This window comes from Pleurodeles waltl, chromosome 2_1 (genome assembly GCF_031143425.1).
Source record: "Pleurodeles waltl isolate 20211129_DDA chromosome 2_1, aPleWal1.hap1.20221129, whole genome shotgun sequence".
Classification (NCBI taxonomy): domain Eukaryota; kingdom Metazoa; phylum Chordata; class Amphibia; order Caudata; family Salamandridae; genus Pleurodeles; species Pleurodeles waltl.
The window spans coordinates 514776083-514803311 of NC_090438.1; the positions used below are offsets into that span (position 1 = coordinate 514776083).

The 27229-nt window shown below is 43.9% G+C and overlaps 1 protein-coding gene across 3 annotated transcripts in view; it reads left to right on the forward strand.

The window, feature by feature from the left end:
• The window catches only part of SLC25A14 (solute carrier family 25 member 14), a 163301-nt gene extending 136345 nt beyond the window's left edge, over positions 1-26956 (forward strand). For 2 of the 3 annotated variants that reach the window (XM_069214072.1, XM_069214062.1), the window contains 4 exons: positions 9841-9965; positions 12780-12915; positions 14949-15029; positions 25753-25931. In XM_069214072.1, the coding sequence (XP_069070173.1) occupies positions 9841-9965; positions 12780-12915; positions 14949-15029; positions 25753-25794 (384 nt within the window). In that variant the 3' untranslated portion in view covers positions 25795-25931. Of the gene's footprint in view, positions 1-9840; positions 9966-12779; positions 12916-14948; positions 15030-25752 lie in introns of all 3 variants that reach the window. The other variant, XM_069214053.1, reaches the window with a different exon arrangement.
• The last annotated feature ends 273 nt before the right edge of the window (positions 26957-27229 follow it).

The window sequence follows — 27229 nt, forward strand, 5'->3', positions numbered from 1 at the left end:
ACATGTCTCGAGTGTGGCAGGCTGCTAAAACCAGTCAGCCTACACGGGTAGTTGGTTAAGGTTTCAGGGGGCACCTCTAAGGTGCCCTCTGGGGTGTATGTTACAATAAAATGTACACTGGTATCAGTGTGCATTTATTGTGCTGAGAAGTTTGATACCAAACTTCCCAGTTTTCAGTGTAGCCATTATGGTGCTGTGGAGTTCGTGTTTGACAGACTCCCAGACCATATACTCTTATGGCTACCCTGCACTTGCAATGTCTAAGGTTTTGCTTAGACACTGTAGGGGCACAGTGCTCATGCACTGGTGCCCTCACCTATGGTATAGTGCACCCTGCCTTAGGGCTGTAAGGCCTGCTAGAGGGGTGACTTATCTATACTGCATAGGCAGTGTGAGGTTGGCATGGCACCCTGAGGGGAGTGCCATGTCGACTTACTCGTTGTGTCCTCACTAGCACACACAAGCTGGCAAGCAGTGTGTCTGTGCTGAGTGAGGGGTCCCCAGGGTGGCATAAGACATGCTGCATCCCTTAGAGACCTTCCCTGGCATCAAGGCCCTTGGTACCAGGGGTACCAGTTACAAGGGACTTACCTGGATGCCAGGGTGTGCCAATTGTGTAAACAAAGGTACAGGTTAGGGAAAGAACACTGGTGCTGGGGCCTGGTTAGCAGGCCTCCGCACACTTTCAAATCAAAACATAGCATCAGCAAAGGCAAAAAGTCAGGGGGTAACCATGCCAAGGAGGCATTTCCTTACATATGGTTTAAGGTAACAACTGTTGAACAGCTTTTTCTGCTAACAGACATTTCTTCCTGCAGATTCCTCATTTTATAACTAGCCTCCAGATGCTATACTGGATACAACAACTGTTTCCACAGCAATAGTTTGTGGCCTCAGCTGCAACTCTACCCACCCCAGGTTGTGAAGACATCAGAATATATAAGCTGCAATTGTAGCAGTTCATATTTTATGAGCTTCAATAACAGTTTCAAAGCACTTTTCTGTTCTTTGCAGAACAATTACTTCATTTTATACTGCAAGTAGGTCTCATGTCTCCTTCAAAGATTTCAAGATTCAAACCTGTTGCAGATGTTGGAAGAAGTTGTCTTTGTTGGACCCACAGTATATCTGCATGTAATGACTTAGGTCCCAACATGGTCCCTCAAACTGTAACTCTTATTGAGTGATTTATGTGAAGGTTATTATGGTGGGGTGCCATGTTTTTTGTCCAAGGCCCGCAGGATGATGCTTCCTCCTAAGAGAAGTCCCTTTAATAGGGACTGATCACACAAAAGATCTTCCCACAAAAAACAATTGTACAGAAGACATCTTCTTTCCCAAGGAAATGATCCTGCTCCAGGGCCCATTTGGAGTCCTGCTGTCAGTCTCTTACCTGTAATCAGTCGGTTCAGTGTTAAAAAAGATAGTCTGAAATTCAGATTCCATGGGCTGACCCTTAAGTTGAAGCCTTTCCCGGAGGCCATGCTTAAACATCTTTGAGACTGCTTTGGTAACCTCAAGGACACTCCCCAAGGTTGAGCCTGCTCCCTTGAGTTTGGTGATTCCGGTGTCTCTGACCTGTATTCCTCCTGATTATGTGCCTCCACTGGCTCTGGCCTTGGTGCCCCTTCCCGCAAAGCCTGTGCCCGCCAAGGCACAGCACACTGTGCGAGATCTACTTTGATTCCTACACAGCATTCCAACGCCAACACTACTGCTGCTCTCATAGACAATTTCTGCACCACTTTGAAACCCTTGAAGTTGATGGACATTATCTGATTTTGGCCTGATTTGCTGACAAAACACTGTTCAAGATTTCAGGACTGTTAACCCCAGAAGGGTGTTTGTTACAGAGGTAGTTTCAATTAAGAGTAAAAGCTCTTTTAACAGATAGCTTATTGGTGCCCACGTGGATGTAAAACGAAAGGTGGTGAACTGTAATTTTCTTATATCTCAAGTGACAGTCCTGCCTTTTTTTAAAATAGAATAAAAGGGAGGAACTCATTGCCTGATGAAGTTTGGATATTGGTCATACTCCTAATTTAAACTACCTCTAACGAATGCCGTTCTTCATGAAGTTTGGATAATTAACAGTCCTGAAATCTTGACAAGAAATCCTTTTGGGACACTAATATGGAAGGATAGGTCCCTTTAAGGAACTTTGATGCACATTCTGGGCTTATGTCTGTTCTTAATGGTTATCCCCTTCGCTGCCGGGACTTTTCTCCCTCCTGTGCCGAGCCTTTTTTTTTTATATTTGGGGCAGTTCGCGCTTAGACCCCTCATAACTTTTTGTTCACATAAGCTACCCGCGCCAAATTTGCGTCATTTTTTCCCAACATCCTAGGGATTCTAGAGGTACCCAGACTTTGTGGGTTCCCCAGAAGGAGGCCAAGAAATTAGCCAAAATACAGTGAAAATTTAGTTTTTTTTTCAAAAAAATTGGAAAAAGGGGCTGCAGAAGAAGGCTTGTGTTTTTTTCCCTGAAAATGGCATCAACAAAGAGTTTGCGGTGCTAAAATCACCAGCTTTCAGGAACAGGCAGACTTGAATCAGAAAACCCAATTTTTCAACACAATTTTGGCATTTTACTGGGACATACCCCATTTTTAAGATTTTTTGTGCTTTCAGCCTCCTTCCAGTCAGTGACAGAAATGGGCGTGAAACCAATGCTGGATCCCAGAAACCGAAACATTTCTGAAAAGTTGACAAAATTCTGAATTCAGCAAGGGGCAATTTGTGTAGATCCTACAAGGGTTTCCTACAGAAAATAACAACTGAAAAAAACAAATATTGAAATTGAGGTGAAAAAAACTGCAATTTTCTCCACGTTTTACTCTGTAACTTTTTCCTGCAATATCAGAGTTTCGAAAGCAATATACCTTTATGTCTGCTGGACTCTTCTGGTTGCGGGGATATATAGGACTTGTAGGTTCATAAGGAACTCTAGGTACCCAGAGCCAATAAATGAGCTGCACCCTGCAGTGGGTTTTCATTCTATACCCGGTATACAGCAATTAATTTCCTGAAATATAAAGAGTAAAAAATAGCTATCAAGAAAACCTTTGTATTTCCAAAATGAACACAAGATAAGGTGTTGAGGAGCAGTGGTTATTTGCCCATCTCTGAATTCCGGGGTGCCCATACTAGCATGTGAATTACAGGGCATTTCTCAAATAGATGTCTTTTTTACACACTCTTCTATTTGGAAGGAAAAAATGTAGAGAAAGACAAGGGGCAATAACACTTGTTTTGCTATTCTATGTTCCCCTAAGTCTCCCGATAAAAATGGTACCTCAGTTGTGTGGGTAGGCCTAGCGCCCGGGACAGGAAATGCCCCAAAACACAACGTGGACACATCCCATTTTTTGACAGAAAACCGAGGTGTTTTTTGCAAAGTGCCTACCTGTAGATTTTGGCCTCTAGCTCAGCCAGCACCTAGGGAAACCTACCAAACTTGTGCATTTCTGAAAACTAGAGACTTGGAGGAATCCAAGATGGGGTGACTTGTGGGGCTTTGACCAGGTTCTGTTCCCCAGAATCCTTTGCAAATCTCAAAATTTGGCTAAAAAAACACATTTTCCTCACATTTCGGTGACAGAAAGTTCTGGAATCTGAGAGGAGCCACAAATTTCCTTCCACTCAGCGTTCCCCCAACTCCCCCGATAAAAATGATACCTCACTTGTGTGGGTAGGACTAGCGCCCGCGACAGGAAATGCCCCAAAACACAACATGGACACATCCCATTTTTTGACAGAAAACAGAGGTGTTTTTTGCAAAGTGCCTACCTGTAGACTTTGGCCTCTAGCTCAGCCGGCACCTAGGGAAACCTATCAAACCTGTGCATTTCTGAAAACTAGAGAAAAATTATACCTCACTTGTGTCGGTGGGCCAGGTGTCTGCAACGGAATAAGGCCCAAAACTTGTAGAGATAGAGGGGATAGCACAGCGAGTTGATAAGGACATATTCTTCTTTTATACATCTTTAGGCTGACTCAGCTTTGGGGACCCACACAAGTGAGATGTCATTTTACTTGGGAGACTGAGGGGAACGCTGGGGAGTAGGAATTTTGTGCTGGAGCGGTGATCGTACAAACAAAAGTCAGGAAAATATGCTTTTTTAAAGCAAATTTTGAGGTTTGCAGAGGAGTCTGGGTAAGAAAATGTTGGGAGATCCACGCAAGCCACACCTCCCTGGACTCCTTGGGGTGTCTAGTTTAAAAAAATGTCTGGGTTTGGTAGGTTTCCCTAGATGAAGGCCGCACCCAAGACCAAAAACATAGGTGCCCCCTCCCCCCCCCAAACACAGGTAGTTTTGTGATATATCATTTTGATGTGTCCACATACGTCTGTGATGTGCCAAACACTAAAATTGTGAAAAGAAACGCACTTAGGTTATGTGAAAAAGACCCCTCACCCACCAACCAAGTTGGTGGCATGCTTCTTCATCGGGGTCCCAACCGAGGCACCTAGCGTGTCACAGGTGTGCTGTGACGCCTGATTACAGCGGAGCAGGTTTTGTCATTTTTACCACACATACTGGTTGGATTTGGCACGAGGGTGAGTGATGGTTCAGTGGATCAAATTTTATTAACAAGAGATTTCACAAAAATGAAATGCACTGTTAATAACTGAAAGGCAAAAAACTGAACCAATGACTCGCAGCTCGTGAGCTGTAAAGCCACGGCAAGGCACCAACCGCTTTACAGTCCATTCACACACCTTTCATACATGACACGCACAAGACCATTCACACCGCCAGCCACGGGCCCAGCACATTACAACACTCACATCGACAGACAGCGCCACTCAAGGGCCCATCACTTACATACGCCCACATGACTGATACAATAATCACACCAGCTGATGGGAGTGTGTGGACTGGTGTTTGGCTGGCAGTGTGTTGCAGTAGCCAACAGCAAGTCAATATGTACACCCTAAGCCAAGCCCCACTCCACATACAATGGCATCACTTTTTTTTTTAAACAAAGAAACCCCTAACTAATTAGAAATAATTACAAAACTACAAACACAAAACCTCTAACTAAGTACATGACAGAAATGCTAACCATGAAACTGAACACATGAAAATACAAAACAGACATGAGTTTACACTCATGGTTGTTCCCAGTAATTCTTCTGGGTGTGGTAATTCTTAAAACAACCCCCCACACACAGCCCAGGCTTTGAAGGACAATCTGGGCATTACATTCAAGTCTCCCTCTGGATACCTCTTCGAAAACACACTCTACATTTCTTAGCTGGAAAGTCTTTTTTGGGTGTGGGAGGAATGTGCTCAGCAAAGTGGCGATCTTTCAATCTAGCCACATCCTCCACCACTGCTTCTCTAGGAACTCTGGCCTGTTCCACCACAATAAGGCTCTCTATCACTGACTCATGAAATTTCACAAATGTCATCTTTGACTCTGGAGACCTATCCTTAAACACAATAAAAGCATTAAAAGTTGCTAAGTGGAAGAGGTGAATTGCAAACTTCTTATACCAAACGTAAGACTTACGAATAGCAGTATAAGGTTCCAACCTCTGATCAACTCTATCTACACCTCCCATGTGCTTATTATAATCTAAAATGCACACAGGTTTGCGCACTTCAGCAACCTGGCCCCAAACAGTCACGGGGGAAGTACTCTCATCATGGATGGTACTTAGCATGTAGACATCCCTCCTGTCTGAAAACTTCAAAGCTAGCAGCTCATCATCCCGCAAGGCACTGCACTGTCCCCTCTCAAGTTTTTTACAGACAAGCTCCCTTGGATATCCTTTCCGGTTACAACGAATTGTGCCACAAGCAACAGTGTCCACTCTAAACAATTCCTTGAACAACTGCACTCCAGTGTAAAGGTTATCTACATACAAATGGTGACCTTTGTTGAACAGTCGTCTACCAAGTTCCCACACAATTTTCTCAGTAACTCCAAAAGTGGGAGGACAACCAGGGGGGTCAATACTGGAATCCCTACCAGTGTAGACACGGAAATCATACACATATCCTGTACTACTTTCAGACAGCATATACAATTTAATTCAACATTGTGCCCTCTTGCTAGGAATGTACTGCCTAAAAACCAAACGATCCTTGAAGAGGACCAAAGACTCGTCCACAGCTATTTCTTTGCCTGGAACATAGACCTCTGAAAACCGATCTACAAAATGATCAAGGACAGGCCTAATCTGAAAAAGACGGTCAGAATCAGGGTGATCTCGTGGCAAGGCTAATGCATTGTCAATAAAGAAGAAGCAAATACTGATTATGACTCATTGTTGCAGGAAATATAGCTGTTGCCATCAAGGGACTAGTAGACCCATAAGAAGCCAGTGACGGCTTCCTTATTAACCCCATCAAAAGAGTCAAACCTAAAAACCTTTTCATCTCCTCAAAATTTGTGGGAATCCTCTGGGCAGCTCTAGAGTGCGGCCTAAGTCTAGCAGCGTTGTCCCTCAAATACTGCTCCGCATACAAATTAGTCTGCTCAACAATCTCTTCCAAAAACACATCATCCACAAATAACTCAAAGAAATTGACAGGCAAAAAGTTCTCAGTATTGACTCTACACCCTGGGAGACCAGTAAAGGCAGGCAACTCTGGCTGCTTCATGTTTGGGGCAACCCAGAGTTCAGGTCTTCTAACGAGAAACCTTTCAGCCCCAGGTTGCTGCACTAATGGCGCATCAGTGTCCTCCTCTGAAACAGGCCCTTCATCTGCACTGAGTGTGGCTTCCTCATCAGAAGATTCCTCTCCGGCAGAAACTTCACTGCCAGAATCCCTCACTTCCTCCTCTTCCTCAGATGCAGAGTCCGTCTCATAATCATGATCAGACAATGACTCAAAAAGCATACCAACCACCTGCTGAGCGGTCATCCTGCAGCTAGCCATGAACTTTCCTACTAAAATTAACTGGACAAATGCACCACCAACAACCAGCACTGTGTAAGATAAGTAATAAAGTGTACCTTTATTAGTAAGAGATATAAACTCAAAAACTATACCGCTCACTTGCCTGAAAACGCTTGAATCACCAGCAACTACTCTGCACAGACACAGCAATCACCAATGATATCCCACTAAAAAGAAAGAAAGAAAAGCAAATCAGAAATAAGACAACACAAATATCATTGTGCACAAATCTAAGGACAATTTCACACAAACCTGCATTTAGTACACCACCTACAAACATGTCATTCATGCATGGCAACAATACTCCTTTGGAGTAAATTGTTTTTACTTACCTAAAACATGCAACTATGCAAACCGCAGGTCAACCACCGCCAAAACCGCAAGGAGCCACAGCAAAGAAAGCAAAAGCTTTGAACTAGAACAAAAAGGAGGAAATAAATGATCACAAATGCAAATACTTCGTCAGTTGACAAACATCCCACCATCAAGCATTTAGAAATTGGTGCCTAAGTGGATTCTGCCATAGAGGCTGATGGGCCTACTAAAAAATAGGCCTATCTGCCCCAAGGAGGGCAGAAAATACCTTTAGTAGTGTGTCCCCAAGGGCCCACCCCCAAACAAAAAACAAACCACTCACACACACTATCCCTGGTGCCTACGTGGCTTCTGCCCCCCTTGGGGGCAGAGGGGCCTAAAAACAAATAGGCTCATCTGCCCACAAGGGGGGGCAGAAATGGCCAACAGTTCAATGCCCCCCTTGGGGGGGGGGGTGCCCCTTGCCCAAGGGGACCCCTCCCCACATAAATAAACATATTTTAAAAAATCCCTGGCGTTCTGGTGGTTTCTGCCACCCTTGGGGGCTGATGAGCCTTAAAATAATAGACCGATCTGCCACAAGGGGGGCAGAAATGGCCACAATAAACATGCCCCCAAAAGGGAGCGACCCTTGCCCAAGGGGCCGCTCCCAAACATGTAAAAAAAATTAGAAAAAATAAAATAAAATCCCTGATGTCTAGTGGATCGGCCTAAAAATAGGCCGATCTGCCCCAAGGGGGGCAGAAATGGCCACAATAAACATGCCCCCAAAAGGGAGCGACCCTTGCCCAAGGGGCCGCTCCCACACACAAACATTGCAATCAGAATAAAAATGTAAAAAATCCCTGGTGTCTAGTGGGCATTCCTCCTGCCCGATCGCAATGCGATTGGGCAGCAGGAATGCTCAGAGACACCGGGGGAAAGGAAAAGCCTCTTTGGCCCAAACCCCCCACCCACCGGAGGAGAAACCTACCTGTTTCTCCGTGATCGCACTGGAAGCAAATGGCTTCCAGTGCGACTGGCAGTGGGTAATGAGGTCAGCGTGCGATTGTGCGCTGACGTCATTACGGGTGGAGGTGAAGGGGAAGGTCTTCCCCTTCCATCCCCGCCTTGGGGGGGGGTGGGGGGAAACCACACAGAGGGAGCGCTAGCGCTCCCTCCGGGCTCCGTGCCGAGGACGTAATGGTTACGTAACCGTTACGTCCACGGCACAGAAGGGGATATGGGAGAATATATGTTTTTGACCTGAGGAAGTTGGTAATCTTCTGTGGAATCCACCGAAACTTGTTGATGCTTTTGACTGACTAAATCTGTACAGACACTGATATAACAGATGGTCATACCTATTCTGTATCAGGTGTAATGAATGAGCGGATCAGCAGTTTCAAACTAGACAATAACGTCCTGTTCCTTTTGCCTCTCTTTGTTTGATTTTTCATTTTCGTGTTTTATTAAGTTTATTGTGCCCAGCATTTTTTTTTTGGGGTGTTGGGGGTGGGGGGGGTGGGGAGGAAGGGGTAATGATGTCCTGCGATAGGAAGTTTTTTTAAGGGGGTAAGGGTGGTGGTATTATGTTTCTTATTGACATAAATATTGCTATAGACTTTGTTTGACAATGGTGTCTGCGAGCACACTAACGAGCTTGGTTTTCCTTTGTCATACTCTCTTGAAATATTTTGGTGTGATGTGTCTGAATGGTGAATGATCTAGCTTGTGGTATAGGTAATTTTGGGTTGTTGGTTTCCGAAGGGGAGACTTACTTTCAATGTTTTACTCAACTCGAAGCCTGTACATCATAGGTCTGCCCTCTTTGTTGTCACCATACATGCATCTGCATGTTCTTCTTGCCTTTTTAGTTTCTCCACCCCAAAGCTTGTGTTGCATGTCTTGCAACACTGGACCTAACCTGCAATGCTAATCTGCACCACCCTTGACTTCCTAGAGTTAAGCAGCAGTACACACACAGTAAATCTAGACTGTGAAGTTTCTGCACAGCACCGATAGTCTAGAACCGCGTGCAAGTGCACACCCCGACAGCTTACAAGCTGGACCCAAAGGTAGATGTGTATTATAGACATACTAGTGACAAAGCAAAATATACCCCAATGTATTTTGTTTCTTTTCGAATTAATTGAAAACATTTGCTTGGTAATAGCCAGCAAGATAAGTCCACCGGTTGTGTCATGAAAGAAAAAGGCTTTCAAATCAGAATTATACACTGAAACCTCACAAGCCTGCTACTCATCTGTCACATGCAAGAAACAGCAGTCCAGCAGAAGTTCCTATTTGTGTGTGCTTTGGGGTACAGTTTGTGTGTAAAGGTTAGGCATAGGAGCGCAAACCTCCAGAACTGTCCCCTTTCCTTGCAAGTATGCTCATTTACTCCTAACATACCGCAACATACACTAGCAATAAAAGCTTCGACCATCTGACGACAGCATGTGTTCAAACGTACAGACAAGTTTCTTTTCGCAGCACTGTTTTTCTTCACCTTGCTTTTCACCGTGATAGTCTTCTAAGAGCTGAAGTTGCCCAGCTGTCTCGTCTTCCATTCTTAGTCTGTCCGCGCTGTCTCAAGTGCCTATGTTCTGTTGTCTTCCGTTCACAGGGTGTTGTTCCGACAGCCCAGAGGGCAGCCATCGTTGTTGGAGTGGAACTTCCAGTGTATGACATCACGAAAAAACATCTAATAATGTCAGGACTCATGGGAGATACGGTCCTCACACATTTCATGTATGTAATCTTCATCCCACGAATGACCTTTTGCATTTCCTACTTGCATGCACAGAAAATCGAAAGTGCCTTTAGATCCACTTTTATTTAGCTGGAATTTACTTGCTGCTGCAAAGGGCAGCGCGACCTTGACAAAGCTGGGGAGGCCCAGATTTACACGTTAGGCCCAGTTTAACAATTCAGTAAAAATGGCTTCAGTTCTTCTGATCCTGCTGGGTTTTATTGTGTAAAACTTTTCCTATTGTTACTCTGACCCTGAGAATCCACAAAGCCAGCAATTAATTTGCGTGTGAAAATAGACTGCTGCTAATATTCCTTGATTTTGAAATGTGTTTGCCAGTTTCTGACACTAGTTTGAACAAAGTTGACGTAGTGACAGCTGTACTTTAGACTAGAGTTTGGTTTCACATGACTGAATTAGCTTCCTTCGTAATTCAGTGTCCAGTCTTCTGTACTCGAGCTGGTGGTGGTGGTAAGTTAAATTGCTGCTGGCTTCTCTGTAGGTGCACACTGTTTTAATTTTTAATCCTTGTACTCGTTTCTGTACCTACCTTGAGTTTTATGAGCATAACTACTAACCAGCATGATAATGTCTACTTGTATTATATTGCGTAAGTCTTCGGAGAGTGTTATGTTACAGGAGCATGTCACAAGCTGAGGGGAGCAAGGGTGCACTCTTTCCCATCCTCCTTTTCTTTCCTCTTTCCTTTTCTTTCCTCTTTCCTTTCTCTCCCCAGTCTTGCACCTCTTTTTTTCACTTTGTCTCTCTCTCTCTTCCTCTCCATGAATCCATTTTTGTTTCTTTGTTTTTGAATCACCCACTTCTGGCAGAATCTTGTGCTTAAACTGGGAACAGACATACAAACTAGTAATACTCTACATGACAACAGTGAATGGAATTAGATTGTATACAGATTACCTTGTGCCCCCTTATAATCTCCTTTTACTAGCAATGGACTCTATCAACTGACCCGGTTCTCCATCCCTTAACCAGTTCCTAAAAAGCTTACCAAGCTGACTCCCAAGCCAGTGTCTTTGTATTAGTTGACAAGCCTTTTATGGTAGTTAAAGATTTACTTAACTCTAGGTAGGTGGCATCCATCTAATTCCATTGTCACACCAGTCAAATAACCTTATTTAGTTTTACTGGCATTTAATTCTGAAATGAGGTGCCTTGGATTCTGTAATTCATTGAAGCAAAGTGCTTTTTAGGAGGCGGTAACAAGACCATCATTTTTTCTTTCCTACACTTCATCAGTAGGGTGAAATGCCTACAAAAGTAATGCTATGGTTACCGACTTGCCTTTGTTGCCATCTGTTACTGCTCTGCTTTTCTTAACTTCAAAAAATAGTCAAACAGTTTGTATGTCCTGGGGTGTCAAGAAACCTCCTGACGAATGTGTGCTAAAGAAGTAGGTTATAGATGAACAAAACATAGGTGGCTTACACTTTCAGGAATGTCCTGCTAATAACACTGCATCTTGCGATTTGTGATAGACCGAGTCAAGTGTTCCAGTAGTGGCAGGAAGGACTACATGGCTCCATCATGGACTTACTTGCGTTATCTTCCTTTCTTCTTGGTTTGGATATCCCTGCTGAGGAAGCACATATTAAGTAATTGAAAGACGTATCCCGGTACTATGTCATATTGTCCTTTTTAGGAGTATCTGTCGTGCAACCTAAAACTGACAGAGCAGTAGAGATCCAGTCACAAGGCCTTCTTTTCTCTGTAGATTAGTATGATCCTAAGCCTCGTGTTTGGATAAAAGATTTATTTTTTGGGGAGTTGTGCGAATGAGGCTGAAGACTATTTTACAGAGCCCAGAGAACACGTCACAACTCACTTTCTAATTTTGGATTCGCTCATTAAAATTACAAAAGGTAAATGGGACATCCTGCTTTCCATCACTTCTACTTCTACTGCCCCAGTAGAACAGACCCACTCAATGGCATTAATAATGGTAGGGAGTTTTAACCCTGGTGGTGCACATTTTGTTAAAGGCTTAGCCTACAGCAAGAGAGACACCCGTGAATTCCAATACTCTTAATTAGGTTGTGAGCCAAAGAGCTGAAAGCTCACAAGGGTTCTTATTCCAACAAAGTTGGCCAGAGGTCATTTGTCCAGCCATAGCAATACCTGTAAAGGTTGTATTTCGGAATAATGCATGCCTTTACTACGTATGCCATAACTCAGCATTCTTTACAACAAATGTGTTTTTACCACGCATTCCTTTAACATGCTTATCATTACAATTACATTTCTTAGGGTAAGCACTGGCCTTTGGAGCAGTATAATGTATTATTCCAATTCCAACCTGAAGCGTTGGAGTTTAAAGTACAATGGTGCTTTCCCAAAGGCATATAGTTGTAACAATATGCGTGTTAAAGGAATGCATGGTAAAAACTCATTTGTTCTAATGCCCGGGATGTAATGGCAGTGCGTGGTTCGCGACGCATTATAAATGCTGTTTCCTCCTGTGAGTAGCCATCTCATTTTGTTTGTTAAATGTGGCAGTTTATAAAGAAGACAATCTGTTGTAAAAATGTACTGAGGAGAGAACTTCTTGTTCCAACACACTGATCCACAATATATGTGGGGAAATTGGCTCCACATCCGCTCACACACACACTAGGGTGCAACAATTCACCCCCACACACATTTGAAGCATTCCATTCCATTCATTTCAATGCCTTTGCAGTGCTAGAGAAAACCCTAATGTTGTCAGGCATTACTTTTCCCCTAAAAATTGACAATGTTTATATGAGGTCACTATTGCATAATGAACACTTTTAACTAATTGTTGGCCTTTGCAGTTCTAGCTTTTCCTGTGGTCTAGCGGGAGCCATTGCATCAAATCCTATTGATGTTGTGCGAACTCGTATAATGAACCAAAGAATAGTAGTCGGTACTTTGGATCTGTACAAGGGTACTGTGGATGGTCTGCTGAAGGTAAGAATCAAGAATGAGCTGATTCTATTGTTTCACATGGTGACTGGTCTGTTTCTAGGCAAAACAGTTTACATATTTTATTATTTTTGGCTGTTCACAAAGACATTTAATTATGTTATATTTTGTTTTATCTGAGGCCACACTTTGATGGCCTCAGAGCTCTTTGAATTGAGGGTACATTGAAAAGTAGCCGAATAGTGCATTACTTGCTTAGTGATGTAAGACCTAGTAGTCCACCTGCAAGGGTGGGATGCACATAGGATGCAGTACCATCAGATATGTCCCACAAAGCCTGACAAAGCAAAGTTCTGAAGGACAAGGATGAAGGAGGTTTGCTGGTCTTGGGCACCTAAACACCACGGAGACTGATGATGAATATCTTGAAGAGAATAGGATTATTCAAATGCTAGGCAGAATAGATGGGTCGTTAAGGGTTTTCTTAATGTAACAGTTATTTTCAGGACAGGTATCATGTGTAAATGCTAGGGAATTCAGAATGTAATCTTAACAGCAAAGGTGTCATGCTATGCTGTCAATTTCCTTCATACTCCGAATGCAGAGCCTCCACTATGCTAAAAATAAAAATATTATAAAATGGTCTGTTGAAATTAAAATGACTCATTTCCATAGGGCTGAAGCCCAGATAAAGCCTCGATGTTCCATGATCTTTTTTTTTTTTTTTTTTAAGAATTAGGGCTGTGTCAGACCAAACTCTTGTTTTTTCCTACATTGGAGCAGCCAGCTCGACTTTATCTTCTGTGAACATGCAGTATTTTCTGTAACAACAGAGGTAAAAGAAGATCTACCTTTGTTATAGTACAATAAGACAGGTGCTTTCATTTAGGGCATACCTTTTTCCATTGCTTATAAGACCCACTGATCTTGTGAAATCTCCACCTTTTACTGAAAAATGCCTGCGTCTGACTTGGGAGCTATGAGGTGAGGGCTTCATGTTATTGCTTGATTTATGGTCACCAGAAAAGTAAGACTGGCCTTGTAAAAAACCTCCTGTTCGAATGTGTCTGTGCTTTTAGGAACATCTGTCTTCATGTGACGTCACAAGCAAGTAGCCATGTCTGCAACTGCAGTTTACCCACCCTCCACATCAGTCAGATGAAAGAAGCCAACAATTCATGTCTGGCCATCAAAATGCATAATTTAATACATATTTGTGAGAAATCTGTATTGATGGTTACAATGTTAAATATGTCTGTTTTGTAATGACATTTCCTAACCCTTCATCATGACATTGAACTATTGAAGTACAAATATATTCTTATTCAATAATGTATACAAACATTCATTGCAAGAAAGGGGATCAGTGATACATTTGAATAAGTCTTCAAAATGGAGACATTTGTTTGGTTGACTAAATTATCTCCTAATGATATATGGTGGCTACCTGTGGACAGGAAGAGCAGGCACGGTCCAGTCATCAAATGGTTCTTGGGAGGAGTTGTAGGGCGGTTCTTTTGTGGTGTGAGGGAGTTTTTCCTTGCCGGCGAGTATCCATGTTAGAGTGTAAGTAAGGAGTAAGGCCACTGTTTCACATCTTACTGTAATATTTTGGGTGAGACTGTAAGGTGACAATTTATGCAGCAGGAAGGCTTCATGGTCCCTTATCTCTGTAACGTTTTATTTATGAAAATATACCAACCCACCCTTTTGCGGAATAACAAATATTTGCAAGCCGTAAGCAGGCTTTTGATCCATGACTAACATCTGCCTGGGCTAAAAGAACATTTGCCCTTTTGGTAGCATTATTTCCATTATTCAGAGGTGGCATTGTCTTTCATAGCGGAATGTTTTTGGGTATTTTATTTGTGCAAAGCACTTCTATTGGACCACCTTTGCAAACTGCTATTAATGTAGCTAATGGACTTTCAAATATTAGATTTAAAAATCTTCTCATTGTTTTTAAATGTGATGTATTTGTTCGTGTTACTGTAAGTTGTTAGTTTTATGGGATTATGCAATATATCTCTCGTCATTTGTTTCAAAACTAACACTTTGTTGTATTACTCTTTGCACAGACCTGGAGAAGTGAAGGCTTCTTTGCACTGTATAAAGGATTTTGGCCGAATTGGTTGAGGTTGGGTCCATGGAACATAATTGTATCCTTCATGTGCTTTGTTTATGTGTTGTCTTATATGTCAAGCACTGATCAATTTGTTTTGAGTTACATACTTTGTCCGGTGATGTTATTTTGGAATGGGGGATATAGGTAAGTGGAGTTTTTTTTCAGAGGGTAAATGTGAGCGTAGTTGTATTTGGATCCATGTAGAAAGGTGATCTTTGATGCACTTTGATTATGAGGCTAAACATGAATTGCAGTGTACAACCGTAATTTATTGAAAAGGAGTTAGAAGGTGAATTGTAAAAGCAGTACAAGGAATTTCCAATGTGAGAGACCAGACCTGCCACAATGAAAAACAACATTTTTTGTTTTACTGCCACAACATGTAAAGCTAAGAATATACATGCCCTACTTTTTAACTAGCAAGTGCGCTGCCCTATGAGCATCTAGGGTCTACATCAGGGGTGACTCAAGTATAAAAAAAGAAGAAAGATTTAGGACAGGCAAAAGGGGATAGTTTGCTAGATCGAATTGACTGTTTTAAAACTACATATCTAGGCTGCAAGGGCATGGCTGAAGACATGCTTTGAATTGTCACTTTAATGATGGCACAATTAGTGCGGCAGTCCTCTAGTGATATTTAACTTGCAGGCCCTGGATACACTTTTGTGCCATATACCAGGGACTTATTGGTAAGTTAGATATACCAGTCAGGAGTGTAGCCATTTCACTTTCACTGCCTAGGTGCTGGGCATCTCAGCCCCACGAGCACCCAGGCAGACAGGAGAAGTATCATTGGAAAGGGGAGAATCTCTCCTTTCATGGTACCCTTCCCTAGTGGATTCCTGCTTTGGAATTGCCACACAAGGGTGATCCCCAAGCAGGGCTCCACTCCACTAGACACCAAGTTAGTGGGGAGCTGCCCCTTGAGCATGGGCTTTTGCTCCATCCCTATCCCCATCCCCCCCCCCACCCCCCCACCCCAAAAACTGTTTTTGGAAAATTGTGTCTCTGCCCCTTCAGACCCCCCTTCCCCCCCCCTTCCCCAGTGGGCCAGATGGGAGCCTATTACCTGTTTGGAATCCAAAAGGGGAAAGTTCCCCACTGGACCAGTTGGACACAGAAGAGGGTTGGACTCTGGCACAGAGTCAGCACCCCTCAACCTGTAAGGTCTACTCTCGACCAAGCAGCAAAAGAAAGAGCGCAGGAAATAGTGCAGATGGTGGCGGCATTGATACAGATGGGGTCCCCCCTGCCTCTGGCTCCTCACTGGTGCTATAGATGATCCAGAGATGCATTTGCTGAGTGGCTCCCTGCCAGATGAGTTCCCGGAGACACTATGTGAGTGCCCTGAGGTCACTCCGATGATTGCTGACCTCCTCTGATGACCCTACTGGGGACATATCCTTTTCTTAGTACAATGTGGGCTGCCATTGTGACTGTTTCTGCCTCAGTGGCGATGACCCTACCTCGCCGAGGCAGTGGGGTGAACCTTGTGTTGGTTGTGGCGCTTAAAGACCCAATATTGTTGAGACACCATGGCAGTTGGTATTACCCCATATGGTCCGCAGGACTTGTTCATAGTTTGCTTTATATACTTTGTGAGGTTTGTCGTCGGATGTTGCACTGTCTACAGCGACCTGGGGAATGGAGTTTGAAATCTTGTTTGAGTTGGGGGACAAGTGTGTGGTTGTGAGTGTTGATGCCTTTCTTTTGGCCTCCAAGACTGGGACCAACCAGTGGATGCATGTCACTTTCTCTATGGTAGTACAGGCATATGAGTTCATGATATTGAACATGAGGGGTATGGGCTCATATGTCAATCAACACAAGATTTATGCTTACTTGCAGAAGTGCAGGTTCCACTTTGCATATCTTCAGGAAATGCACCTTATGTCTCTAGAACTCAATAGACTGAGTACGCGATGGAGGGGCAAGGTGTAGAGCATGACATGCTTGAGCTAAGTGAGGGGTGCAGGTGCCCTTTATGGTGTCCCACACTAAAATCGGCACAGGCGCTACACAGTTGTGGCTCGCTGCGGGCTGAAGGGGTGGGGCAGCACATTGGGGGGGGGCAAAGTAAACATTAAATTGCAGGAAAAAAAGCACCACCTGCCTTGCCTCCACACCACCGCTCCTTCTAGTTGTTGGTCACTGGAGGCACAGGCTCCCAGCCTGCCCTGCAGCCAATCCTGACACTGCTCAAAGCAGCATTAGGATTGGCTGGGAGCGCCCAGCTTGTGCGCTCCCAGGCAGACTGGGAGCCTCTGCCTGATCTCTCCAGCCCTATAACACAGAGCCGGTTTTGGAGAGACCACAGTGCACGTGTGTTTGCCGGCCCGAGACGCCGTTCAAACATACATGCCCACTGAGAGGCGAGTTCTGAATACTCCCCCTCAACGCTCGTCATAGCCCGTGCCCACGCACCTTTACAAGAAAACAATAATAAACACAATTTATTATTGTTTTCTTGTAAAGGTTTTGCAGCTGCTGCCGCTGGCGCTACACAATGGTGGAGAGAGACATGAGATGGACTGCCCCTAACGCTGGTGGTAGTCTGCATCCCAAAGGCAAGGCAAGTGGCTTTCAATATGCCTATAACACCTGCCCTGTTGGCGGACCTTACGACACACACACTTTGGTGCAGGATTACAAAAGGGTTCTAGGCCTAGTGATGGAGGGATCCACACCTCCTTTTAAAGGGCTTACCTCTGCTCCATTTCACACCACCTGAACACCTGGGCTCAGGATTTGCAGGTGAAGGTACTCTGACCATCATTACATCCGGCTGAAAGGGAGTGCTCCCATTACTCGGTGGTGCATACACTATACTCTAGTTTACACATGATCTTTGCATTATTTTGCATTTGTTACACATTGTATATGAGCTGAATACCTGGGACATACCATCTTCAACCACACTCCCTTATTGATCTTGATTGGGGTGGGGCAGGACTGGTCAGAGGATTCACACACAGCGCTCCCCTAATACTGTCTTAGAATATGCAGGGTTTAGTTCCCAGATGAGTGAAGCCATAAACCACTATTTTCATAACATTGAGGCAACAGCGTCTGATGCCCTGGTTGAATGGGATGCGTTTAAAGTTGTGCTAAGGGTGCAGTGCATGAAAACAGTGTATGGTGTGCAGAAGGGGCTGAATGCGGAAGTGATTACTGTAGAGGACTGCCTGGGGGAACTATAGAGAGAGTGTCTGATGGACTATAGTCGACGGACAGCCATATCGACCCTGCGTCAGGGATACAGACCGATGGTGGACAGGTTATCCAACTTCAATTATAAAACTTACCTGCAGCGTCAGCATGAACAGGGACATAAATCTGGCCAATTACCGGCGTGGTTGCAGCATTCAGAGACCCCCAGGTGCCCAGTTACTGCTTTCTGACTGTGTACGGGATGGGTGGTGAACACACAACCAAAGATCAATGGTGGGTATGAAGATTATTATAGTGGCATATGATGGGAATCCAAAGTGATAAACCCAGACAAGATTTCTACCTATTTAGAACACACAAACACTCCCATGGTTCACCCAATACAACAACAAGAGCTGGATAACCCAATTACATTGGAAGAGATAAAGGGAGCGATAGCGCTGATAGCCCACGGGAAGGTTCCAGTCATCGTTGGGTTCCCAGTTGAATTTTGTGCCCATTAGTGGGCTCAGATGGCCCCTCACCTATTGTCTGTGTACAAGAGAGCTGTGGCTAATGGAACCTTATGGCATCCGGGGGAAAGCAGTGATTTTAGTCCTTCCTAAACCTGGACCCTTTTAATGTGGCATCCTACCTCCCCCTGTACCTGTTAAACCTCAATTACAAGGTTCTTGGGACAATCCTGGCAAATCTTCTGACTACATTAGTCCCCCTCATTGGTACACTCTGACCAAAATGGTTTCATCCCTGGGCACAACACCGTCATTAACATGTGGAGATTATTCCACACTATGGACTGGGAAAGATCCACAGGAAGGGAGTGTTGGGTCACCTCCTTTGATATTGAAAAAGCATTTGACACCTTGGGATGGCCTTGCTTCATGGCAGTTTTAACACACATGGGGCTTGGCCCACCCTTCCTCAGATGAGTGGTGTTACTATATACCAGTCTGATTGCCCAGGCGTGCACAGGGGAATTGATATCTGACTCAATCTCAATCCCAGTGGCTCGAGGCACACAGCAGGACTGCCCTCTCTCAGCATTGTTGTTTACCCTGGCGATGGAACCCCTGGCGTGCTAGTAACGGGACTGAGTGTCACAATGAGGTTTTGTGTTACTAGGATGCCAACAGATCATATCCCTCTATGCAGATGATGCAGTGATTTACTTGAGAGCGGACCAAGCTGTGCTACTGGAGGTTATGGCAGTAGTAAACACATTTAGATCCATGTCAGGCCTCCACTTTAACTGGGATAGGTTCTGCTTATTTCCTCTACTGCCAATTCCTGACGACTGCCAGGATGCACTGCTCTACACAGATTTGACTTGGCAGTTTGATTCCATTAAAAACCTGGGAGAGCAGTTATATTGTGGGGTGCATGTGCTCATGGAGGGGAACTTGGGGAAGATAGTGTTCTCTGTTTGCCACACACTTCCTTTTTGGATTGGGCTACCTCTGTCCCCCTGGGCACAATAGCCATTGCTAAAATGTTGGTGCTGCCACAGTTACTATATTTCATTATGCCCCCCGCTGATTATACGGAAGGCCTTCTTTAAGGATCTTCGGTGCATTCTGACAAGCCTGATGTGGGTGACAGTCAGTGTCATGTGGCCCTTAGTTATATCTTACCCTGGAATAGGGGGCCTCAACGCCCCGACTATAAGCAACATTGTGCTGCAGCACTGATGCAGTGGCTGATGCGATGGCTTGCCCTTGCGCCGCTGCTTGAATGTGCAGGAATCCTAGACAAACTAGCGGAGTTCACTGTTGCACAGGCTGTTAGACGCTAACCCCCTTTGGACACGGACAGTGTGCTATTGCTCACAGCTTTACATGTCTGGAGACAGAATGCATGGGAGGGCAGCAACACACGGCCTGTGCACCCAGTCTCCCAAATTGGGCTATACCGAAAGGTGCAGGTTTGAGGACAACATATTGTGTCCGAGACTGGGAGGAAGCGGGGATTGTGACCTGGGCAGATGTGATGACCGAAGTGGGGTTCTGTACCTTTGACACTTTTGTAGTGGAAGATGGACTTGGTCCGAACCAGTTCTTGCTACACTCAGCCCTTCGAGGTGTGATGCGAACAACTTGGGGCTCTGAATGGGAACAACCCTCTATAAGAGCATCAGTAGAGATAGCTCTGATGGGGAGAAACTCCACCAAGGCTATAACACGATTCTATTCCATGTTATGGCACAGACCTTTTGTGGAGATTTCAAAGCTACAGTACTGATGGATACTGGCAATTGGAACTGATATCTTGGATACATTGTGAGACCGATGCCTTCAGTGGTCAGGGATATGATTCGTAATACGCGGTTGCACCCTAAACAGTTTCAATATGTTCATCATGCACATCTCACCCCTCATAGAGGGTTAGCAAGATGTTCCTGGTTGCGCCTGGTACTTGCCCGAGAAGCAGGTTAGGCAGCTTCCGTCGCATGGTGTGGTCCTGCAAGGTGATACATCCCTTCTGGGAGCAAGTTACACATGCAGTATCAGACGTTACAAACTGTTTGTTCCTACTGGTAGTGGTTCAGTGCTTGCTAGATATAGGACATATTAGGAAAACTAGGGGCTTGCTGCAGTTTCAAAACCTGACATTGATCTTAGCTAAACGTTGTATCACCATGGCCGGGAAGTAGGTTACAGCACCCCCACTGAAATGTTTGCGGCTGACATACTTAAGTGGTCGAGTGCCGCACTAACTGTATACAGTCGCCTGTGCACAACAAGGTATGGGATAGACCTACTGGGCAGCTGGGATGCATAGCTGCAGAAGAGGAAATGTATGCGGGATCGCTGACTGTGAGATAACCTGGCCAATGGAGAGAGTTACACGATCTGCAAAGTAGACACTGTCTGTTGGTGGTAGATTGAGCTGCATCACACACACACACACACCCCCCCTCCTCCCTCTCTCTCTCTTAAGTGTTGATGTGCTGTTTGTGCGAGTGCTACATGTTATTCTGGCTGGGTACTTTGGCCCTTCTGAGAGACCATTTCCCAGGGGGTGAGGTATCCAATAGTATTCTGGATAAACATCACTGAAATGTATCTGGCTTTCTTCACCCACTTCAAAGTGTTGTTAATGTATGTCAGGTGTGGTTCTGTTCCTCGTGCCAATGAAACACCCAAAATACAATAACGATATTTACCAAAAAAAAGTTTGAGAAAACCCCAAACCATTTTTATACAGATGCAGGGCGAAAATAGATTTTTAAAATATTTATACAAATGTTACCTAGGCAGCTGTGTTGAGGCTAGTACCTAAAACATTTGCTGCCAGTCTTCTTCAGATGATTTATAACAAGCATAATAGAAACACATCGTTAAGCACACGATTTAATTGGCCATAGGCGAATGGTGTCTTTTGCCTAAGGTTAAATTTTTTTCTCCACATATTTCTTTTCTGCTCTAGTACTCTTATTAGCAGATGCCAATAGAAAACATAATTCTAGAAAATGTAATTTTGGGCTTGGCAGTTTCTTTAATTGCAAGTTGAAATGAGCATTTACAAAGCCAGTATATGTCTGATATAAAAGGCTGACCTGTTGTTGACAATGCTTTTTTAAATTGCCTTCTACCTGCAAACATATGCTGCGTTAATAAACATGAGCAGACACTGCTAGTAATCTTGCAGTGCATTTCCTATTAAAGAAAACCCATTTCAAGATGTCCGCTGGTCAGCAATCATGCGTTGTGATGCATGCGTGCAAAGACATTGCACGGAGTCGGTGAGGTGAGGCGTCCCTGGAGCCAGTTCGGTGTCTGTTCCTTACTGCTACCTGGGAGGTGAGGCATTGGATCCTTACTGCCATGCAGGGGAGGTAAGGCGTTGGTTCCTTACGGTTGCAGGTGAAGTGATGCGGTTTTGGTGGCAAGGCGTCAGTTCCTTGCAATCCAGCAGGGTTGATAACTCCACGGGGGTCGAGTTGCGAGTCGTCGACTTTGCAGTGTTGCGATCAAACCTTGGGGCTGTGGTGGAGTCGGGTGTCCTGGGCATTGGGGACACGGCACTCAGGACTCACGCTATGGCAGGACTTAGGAGGCACTGCAGAGTCATTGGCCCTGTGACATCAGTCACGGTCGTTGCACTCACTGTGGACCACAGCTCCTGGTGCAGGCTGCAGTACGGAGTCAGACAGCGGCGCCGGTTCCAAAGTCGCTCAGGAGTCAAATCACTTGGTTTCTTCTCACTCCCAAGGCAACAGGAACTGGATTTGGCACCACTTAGCGAGTCAGGAATCTCAGCAAGAGAGCCCAGGTTCTGGCAGATAAAGTCTTTGATATCCCTCAGACGTCTAAGAGGGGGCAAGCTCAGTTCAAGCCCTTGGAGAACCTTGGAAAGCAGGATGTAGAAATCAAAGTCCATTCCTTTCAATCCCAGGACAGAAGCAGCAGGCCAGCACAGCAAAGCAACAGGCAGAGTGGCAGTTCCTCCTACAGCTTCCAGTTCATTTTCCTCGCAGAATGTCCTCAGTCCAGAAGTGTTCTGAAGTTGTGGTCTTGGAGGCCCAATACCAATACTAATACTCATTTCTGCCTTTGAAGTAGTCAAACTTCAAAGGAAAGTTTTTGTGGTGTACAAGACCATGCCTTTCCTGCCCTGGTCCCAGACACACTCCAGGAGGGTGGGAGATTGCTTTGTGCAAGGGCCGGTATAACCCTATTTAAGGTCAAGTGTCGCTCCTCCCTCCACTCTAGCCCAGAAAGACCTATCAGGATATGCAGGGCACACCTCTGCCCCCTTTGTATGACAGTCTAGAGTGAATTCACAAACAGCCCAACTGTCATCCTGACCCAGGCGTGTATTCCAGAACCAGGGAGAGGCACAGAATGGTTAAGCACGAAAATGCCCACTCTCTAAAAGTGGCATTTTCAAACTTGAAACTTAAAAACTAACTTCACCAGAAGATGTATTTTTAAATTGAGTCCAGAGACCCTAAACTACATATCTCTATGTGCCAATGGGAAATTACACTTAAAAGATATTACAAGGCAATCCCCATGTTAACCTATGGGAGAGATAGGCCTTGCAGTAGTGAAAATATAATTTAGCGGTATTTCACTATCGGGACATGTAAAACAAACGAGTACATGTCCTACCTTTTAAATACACTGCAGCCTGATCACGCGGTGCCTTGGGCCTACCTTAGGGGTGACATAAACATAGTAAAAGGGAAGGTTTGGGCCTTGCAAGTGGGTGTACTTGTGAGGTGGAACAGGAAATAAAAACTGCACACAGGCACTGCAGTGGCATGTCTGAGACATGTTTATTTACTGGGCTACTCATGTGGGTGGCACAATCTGTGCTGCAGGCCCACCAGTAGCATTTGATTTACAGCCCATGGACACACCTAGTGCGCACTGTACTAGGGACTTACTGGTAAACCAAATATGCCAATCATGGGTAAACAAATTACCAGTACTTTTTAGACACAGAACACTTGCACTTTAGCACTAGTCAGCAGTGGTAAAGTGCCCAGAGTCCTACAACCAGCAAAAACAAAATTCAGCATAGCATCAAAACAGGAGGTCATAAGCCAGAAAGACCGGGGAAACCACACCAAGAGCTGACATATGTAGCGTGCACCATGATGTGTGCATATATGTTTTTGTATGTCGTGATGTATAGCAGCCATTTTTAATTTACTGTTGTAACATGAAGGTCACCTATGTTAGGATGGTGAATTGGCTTGAGTATTAGCACAGAAAAGGAGGCAGGTGTGATGGCAGCACTGTGCATCTTCTGAGCCCTCATTAAAAAAAAGAAAAAGGTATATTTTATTTAATATAGTTTATTAGCGTTAAAAAATACCTGAAAAGGGTATTTGGTGTGAAGTATTGTATGAGACTACAAAGCAAAACTTAATTGCTGAACTGACTTTGTAGGTGCTGTATTGTGTTCCTCAGTGTCAGGATTACTGGATGACTCAATGCCACTGGGATATTTTATCGGAAGTCCAACGCCCTCAGTCAACAAATCAGTGCATTCTGAGAGATGCGAGCTTGAATTCAATTCTTTTGGGCCAGCTTAAAAATAATAATTTGGAAAAGTACGTTCCTGTCCTTCTGTCATCTTGTAACTCTAAGAAAGTAACCTCAATAATGTAAAGAAATACCAACTCGATGTAATACAAGTATATTGGTGCTCTATTTCCCAACATTTCTGCCAACCATTTTTATTATTTTCACAGTAGACTAATTTGTATTTTTGTAAAGATGCTCTTTAATTTTTCCTTTTCAGTTACCTAACTTTGTATTTTTAAATTATTTAATTAGGGCATCTACAATTTGATTTAGTTCCATGTGCATTTCCTTTTAGTTGAATTTAATAAACGTTTGCGCTAGCGGCCTCTTTTCACGTCTTTCAGCTGCTGTTTTTCCCTTTGTTAAAACTATGCCCTATTGCCTCCACCGCGTATGCCTATATTAATACCAGCCCAATTAACCACAATGCATTTCTGTGGTCAAACAAGGTTATTTACTTATGATTTCTTGTTAATATTGGAAATACATTGTAGCTATCCAAAGTTACTAAGCACCTGAACTGTGGACATTTATTGAAAGACAGAGCTGAAGTGTTTATGGAGGGTAGGATGTACAGTAGCAGGGCATCCCTTGAACCAGGGAGTGAGCTCACAGAAACACAGTGCCCAAAGAAGGTGGCAGGGAGAGACCAGCAATCTGGTTCTGTCATTCAGGGAATATTGGTGAGGGAGAGAAGTCTTGAACCCACTGAGGGTGCAGCAGGGGAGTAACCGAGTAGTTGAGGGTTGGAGAGGCGTTCTTAAAAATAAATAAGCTGAGAGACATGCATAAGGGTCTGCAAAACAATGGACGAGCTGGTGGAGCAACACAAGTGGGGGAAGCAAGAAAACACATGCATGTCCTTGGTGTGATTAAAAAAAAAAAGTAGTTACCTAAATGTAAGCCGCGCCAACAGTTGAAGGATACAATCAACCAATAACATTTTGATACTGGAATACTGTTTGCTGGGACAAACACAAGAAAAGGGAGGAAAGCCATTCACTCCGGAAAAGGGAAGCGAGATAGACAAATAAACTATCCAGTCACGAGAAAGGGGCTACTTCAAAGCCCACTTTAAGTATACATTATGCATTACAAACAAAGGGCTGGTTGTAGCTGAGATCTAAAAAGGACAAACTGTACGGTAGCTTCTAAGAGATGAAAATACAGGTAGATTGAACGATGAGGCCATGTACTAATTATGTGATTGTTTTGCAGTGGTATCATGAGTTTACTTTTTATAGCAACCTCCACACTTGGCAGTTTTACCTATAAGTGTGCAATGGACCTAAATTTCCAAGAATATGTTGTATTCATATAGGTAGAAACAGCTTGTTAAATGTACCTGAAAGTGTTATTTTCTCTCTTCTTGGCATTTCCTCTCACGCTGATTAAGTGGATGTGCTGCCTGGCCTTTGGAATAAGAGTACTGAATGGCCACGGTGTGGCTTGCATTGATTGAAACGATGAGCTAAAATAAAGGGTATAATGATAGCACTCCTGGCAAAAAATGTGTTAAACTGCTTATTTCCTTGACTTTTACCTCAGTTTTTTATCACTTATGAGCAGCTGAAACGGATTCCTTTATAACAACTTTTATTGCAATGTTAAGTTAATTTTATTTGTTTCTGGCTTACATCGTGCCAACATATTCCAAAACCTGAATTTTGATATCAAGACTCACTGAAACAGTTCAACACATCTCGGCGGGGACAACTAAAGAAAACTCGCATTTGACTGAAATGAATAAAATCTGCCAGGCTGTGTGCACGCTTGACCGATGCAATCCATGGAGAAACCAGAAGATGTGATGAAAACCCATCCACTGGAGCTCTGGGATGTTCAGTCTTTCCGCAAGGGAAATTTCTAACATTACTCAGCTTAAATGAGCTGTTATCTTCTATGAAGATGCATCCTTTAATATGGCCTTAAATTAGGACATTATTGAGTACCTTTAGTGTTGTGTTATAGTAATTTTAAGTGTGTGTTTTAGAAATGTATATTTAGTACTGGAGCAATTTCTGTTACAGATATCAAAGCTAAAAACCATTGATATTTATCTGTGAAGAATTTCAAAACAACAAATGTACCCTCTCTTTTTGCTCAAGATGTGAGGAAAAGGGCCAGAGCACGATTGCAGATATGAGCCTTCATGCTGAAACACGCACACAATGGTCGTTAGGATCCGCCTCCCACACGTTTGTTAAGGTTGAGGAAGTGTTGCTCTCTCTTGCAGCTGTAAACTGGTGTGTCACAAGATGTTTTTTCTTTCAACAGTTTCATTACTTAATCTATTTTTTACAAAAAAGGGGAAGTGTAGATATTTTCAGTCACTCACAGTAAGCAGTAAATTAGATACCACCCTCCGTCCAATATGTCACCTGTAATCAACCATATGACCTATCTGTTACACTATTTGTAGCCAGCCACTGCATTTGACTGGAGTACAAAAATGACAAAACGTTAACGATAAAGTAGCTGATGTTTGCCAGTTAACCTGTTGACTTAAAAAGGATCAATTCCTGTACAAAGCAAGACCAGAAAAGACCTAAGAGTGGGTTAGATCCTGTGATTTGACTCTTGAGGGTGTTGTAGTAATTAACACTGGATCGCTGTGGTAAATGCGTGGCAGCTGTGTTAAAGAAAGGACTTTTACCTAACTGTACGACGACTAGAAGGCCATCTTGTCCCCGAAATTAAATCATGGCTAAACCTTGTAGCTTGGCATTAAAGCAGTGCAACTTGCTTCAAACCTTTAGGCTCGAGTCTGCGTTGTCTGAAGCATTTATACTTCTCTCTGTGGGTTTTTAGTTTTGTATCCGAATCAGTCTTACTTCATTTACAACATGGGACTGGACTCTGGATTTTCCTGGCTATACTGTTACAGGTGAGCTTTGATGATATAGCAATGGATGTTACATTTAGGTAGTTTAGACACACTGTTTCATCACCGGAGTGTACTGGGCCTAGTTCTTGTAACTTAACCCTGTGGAAATGCAATAGCTGATGAGTTCTTATTCAGGTT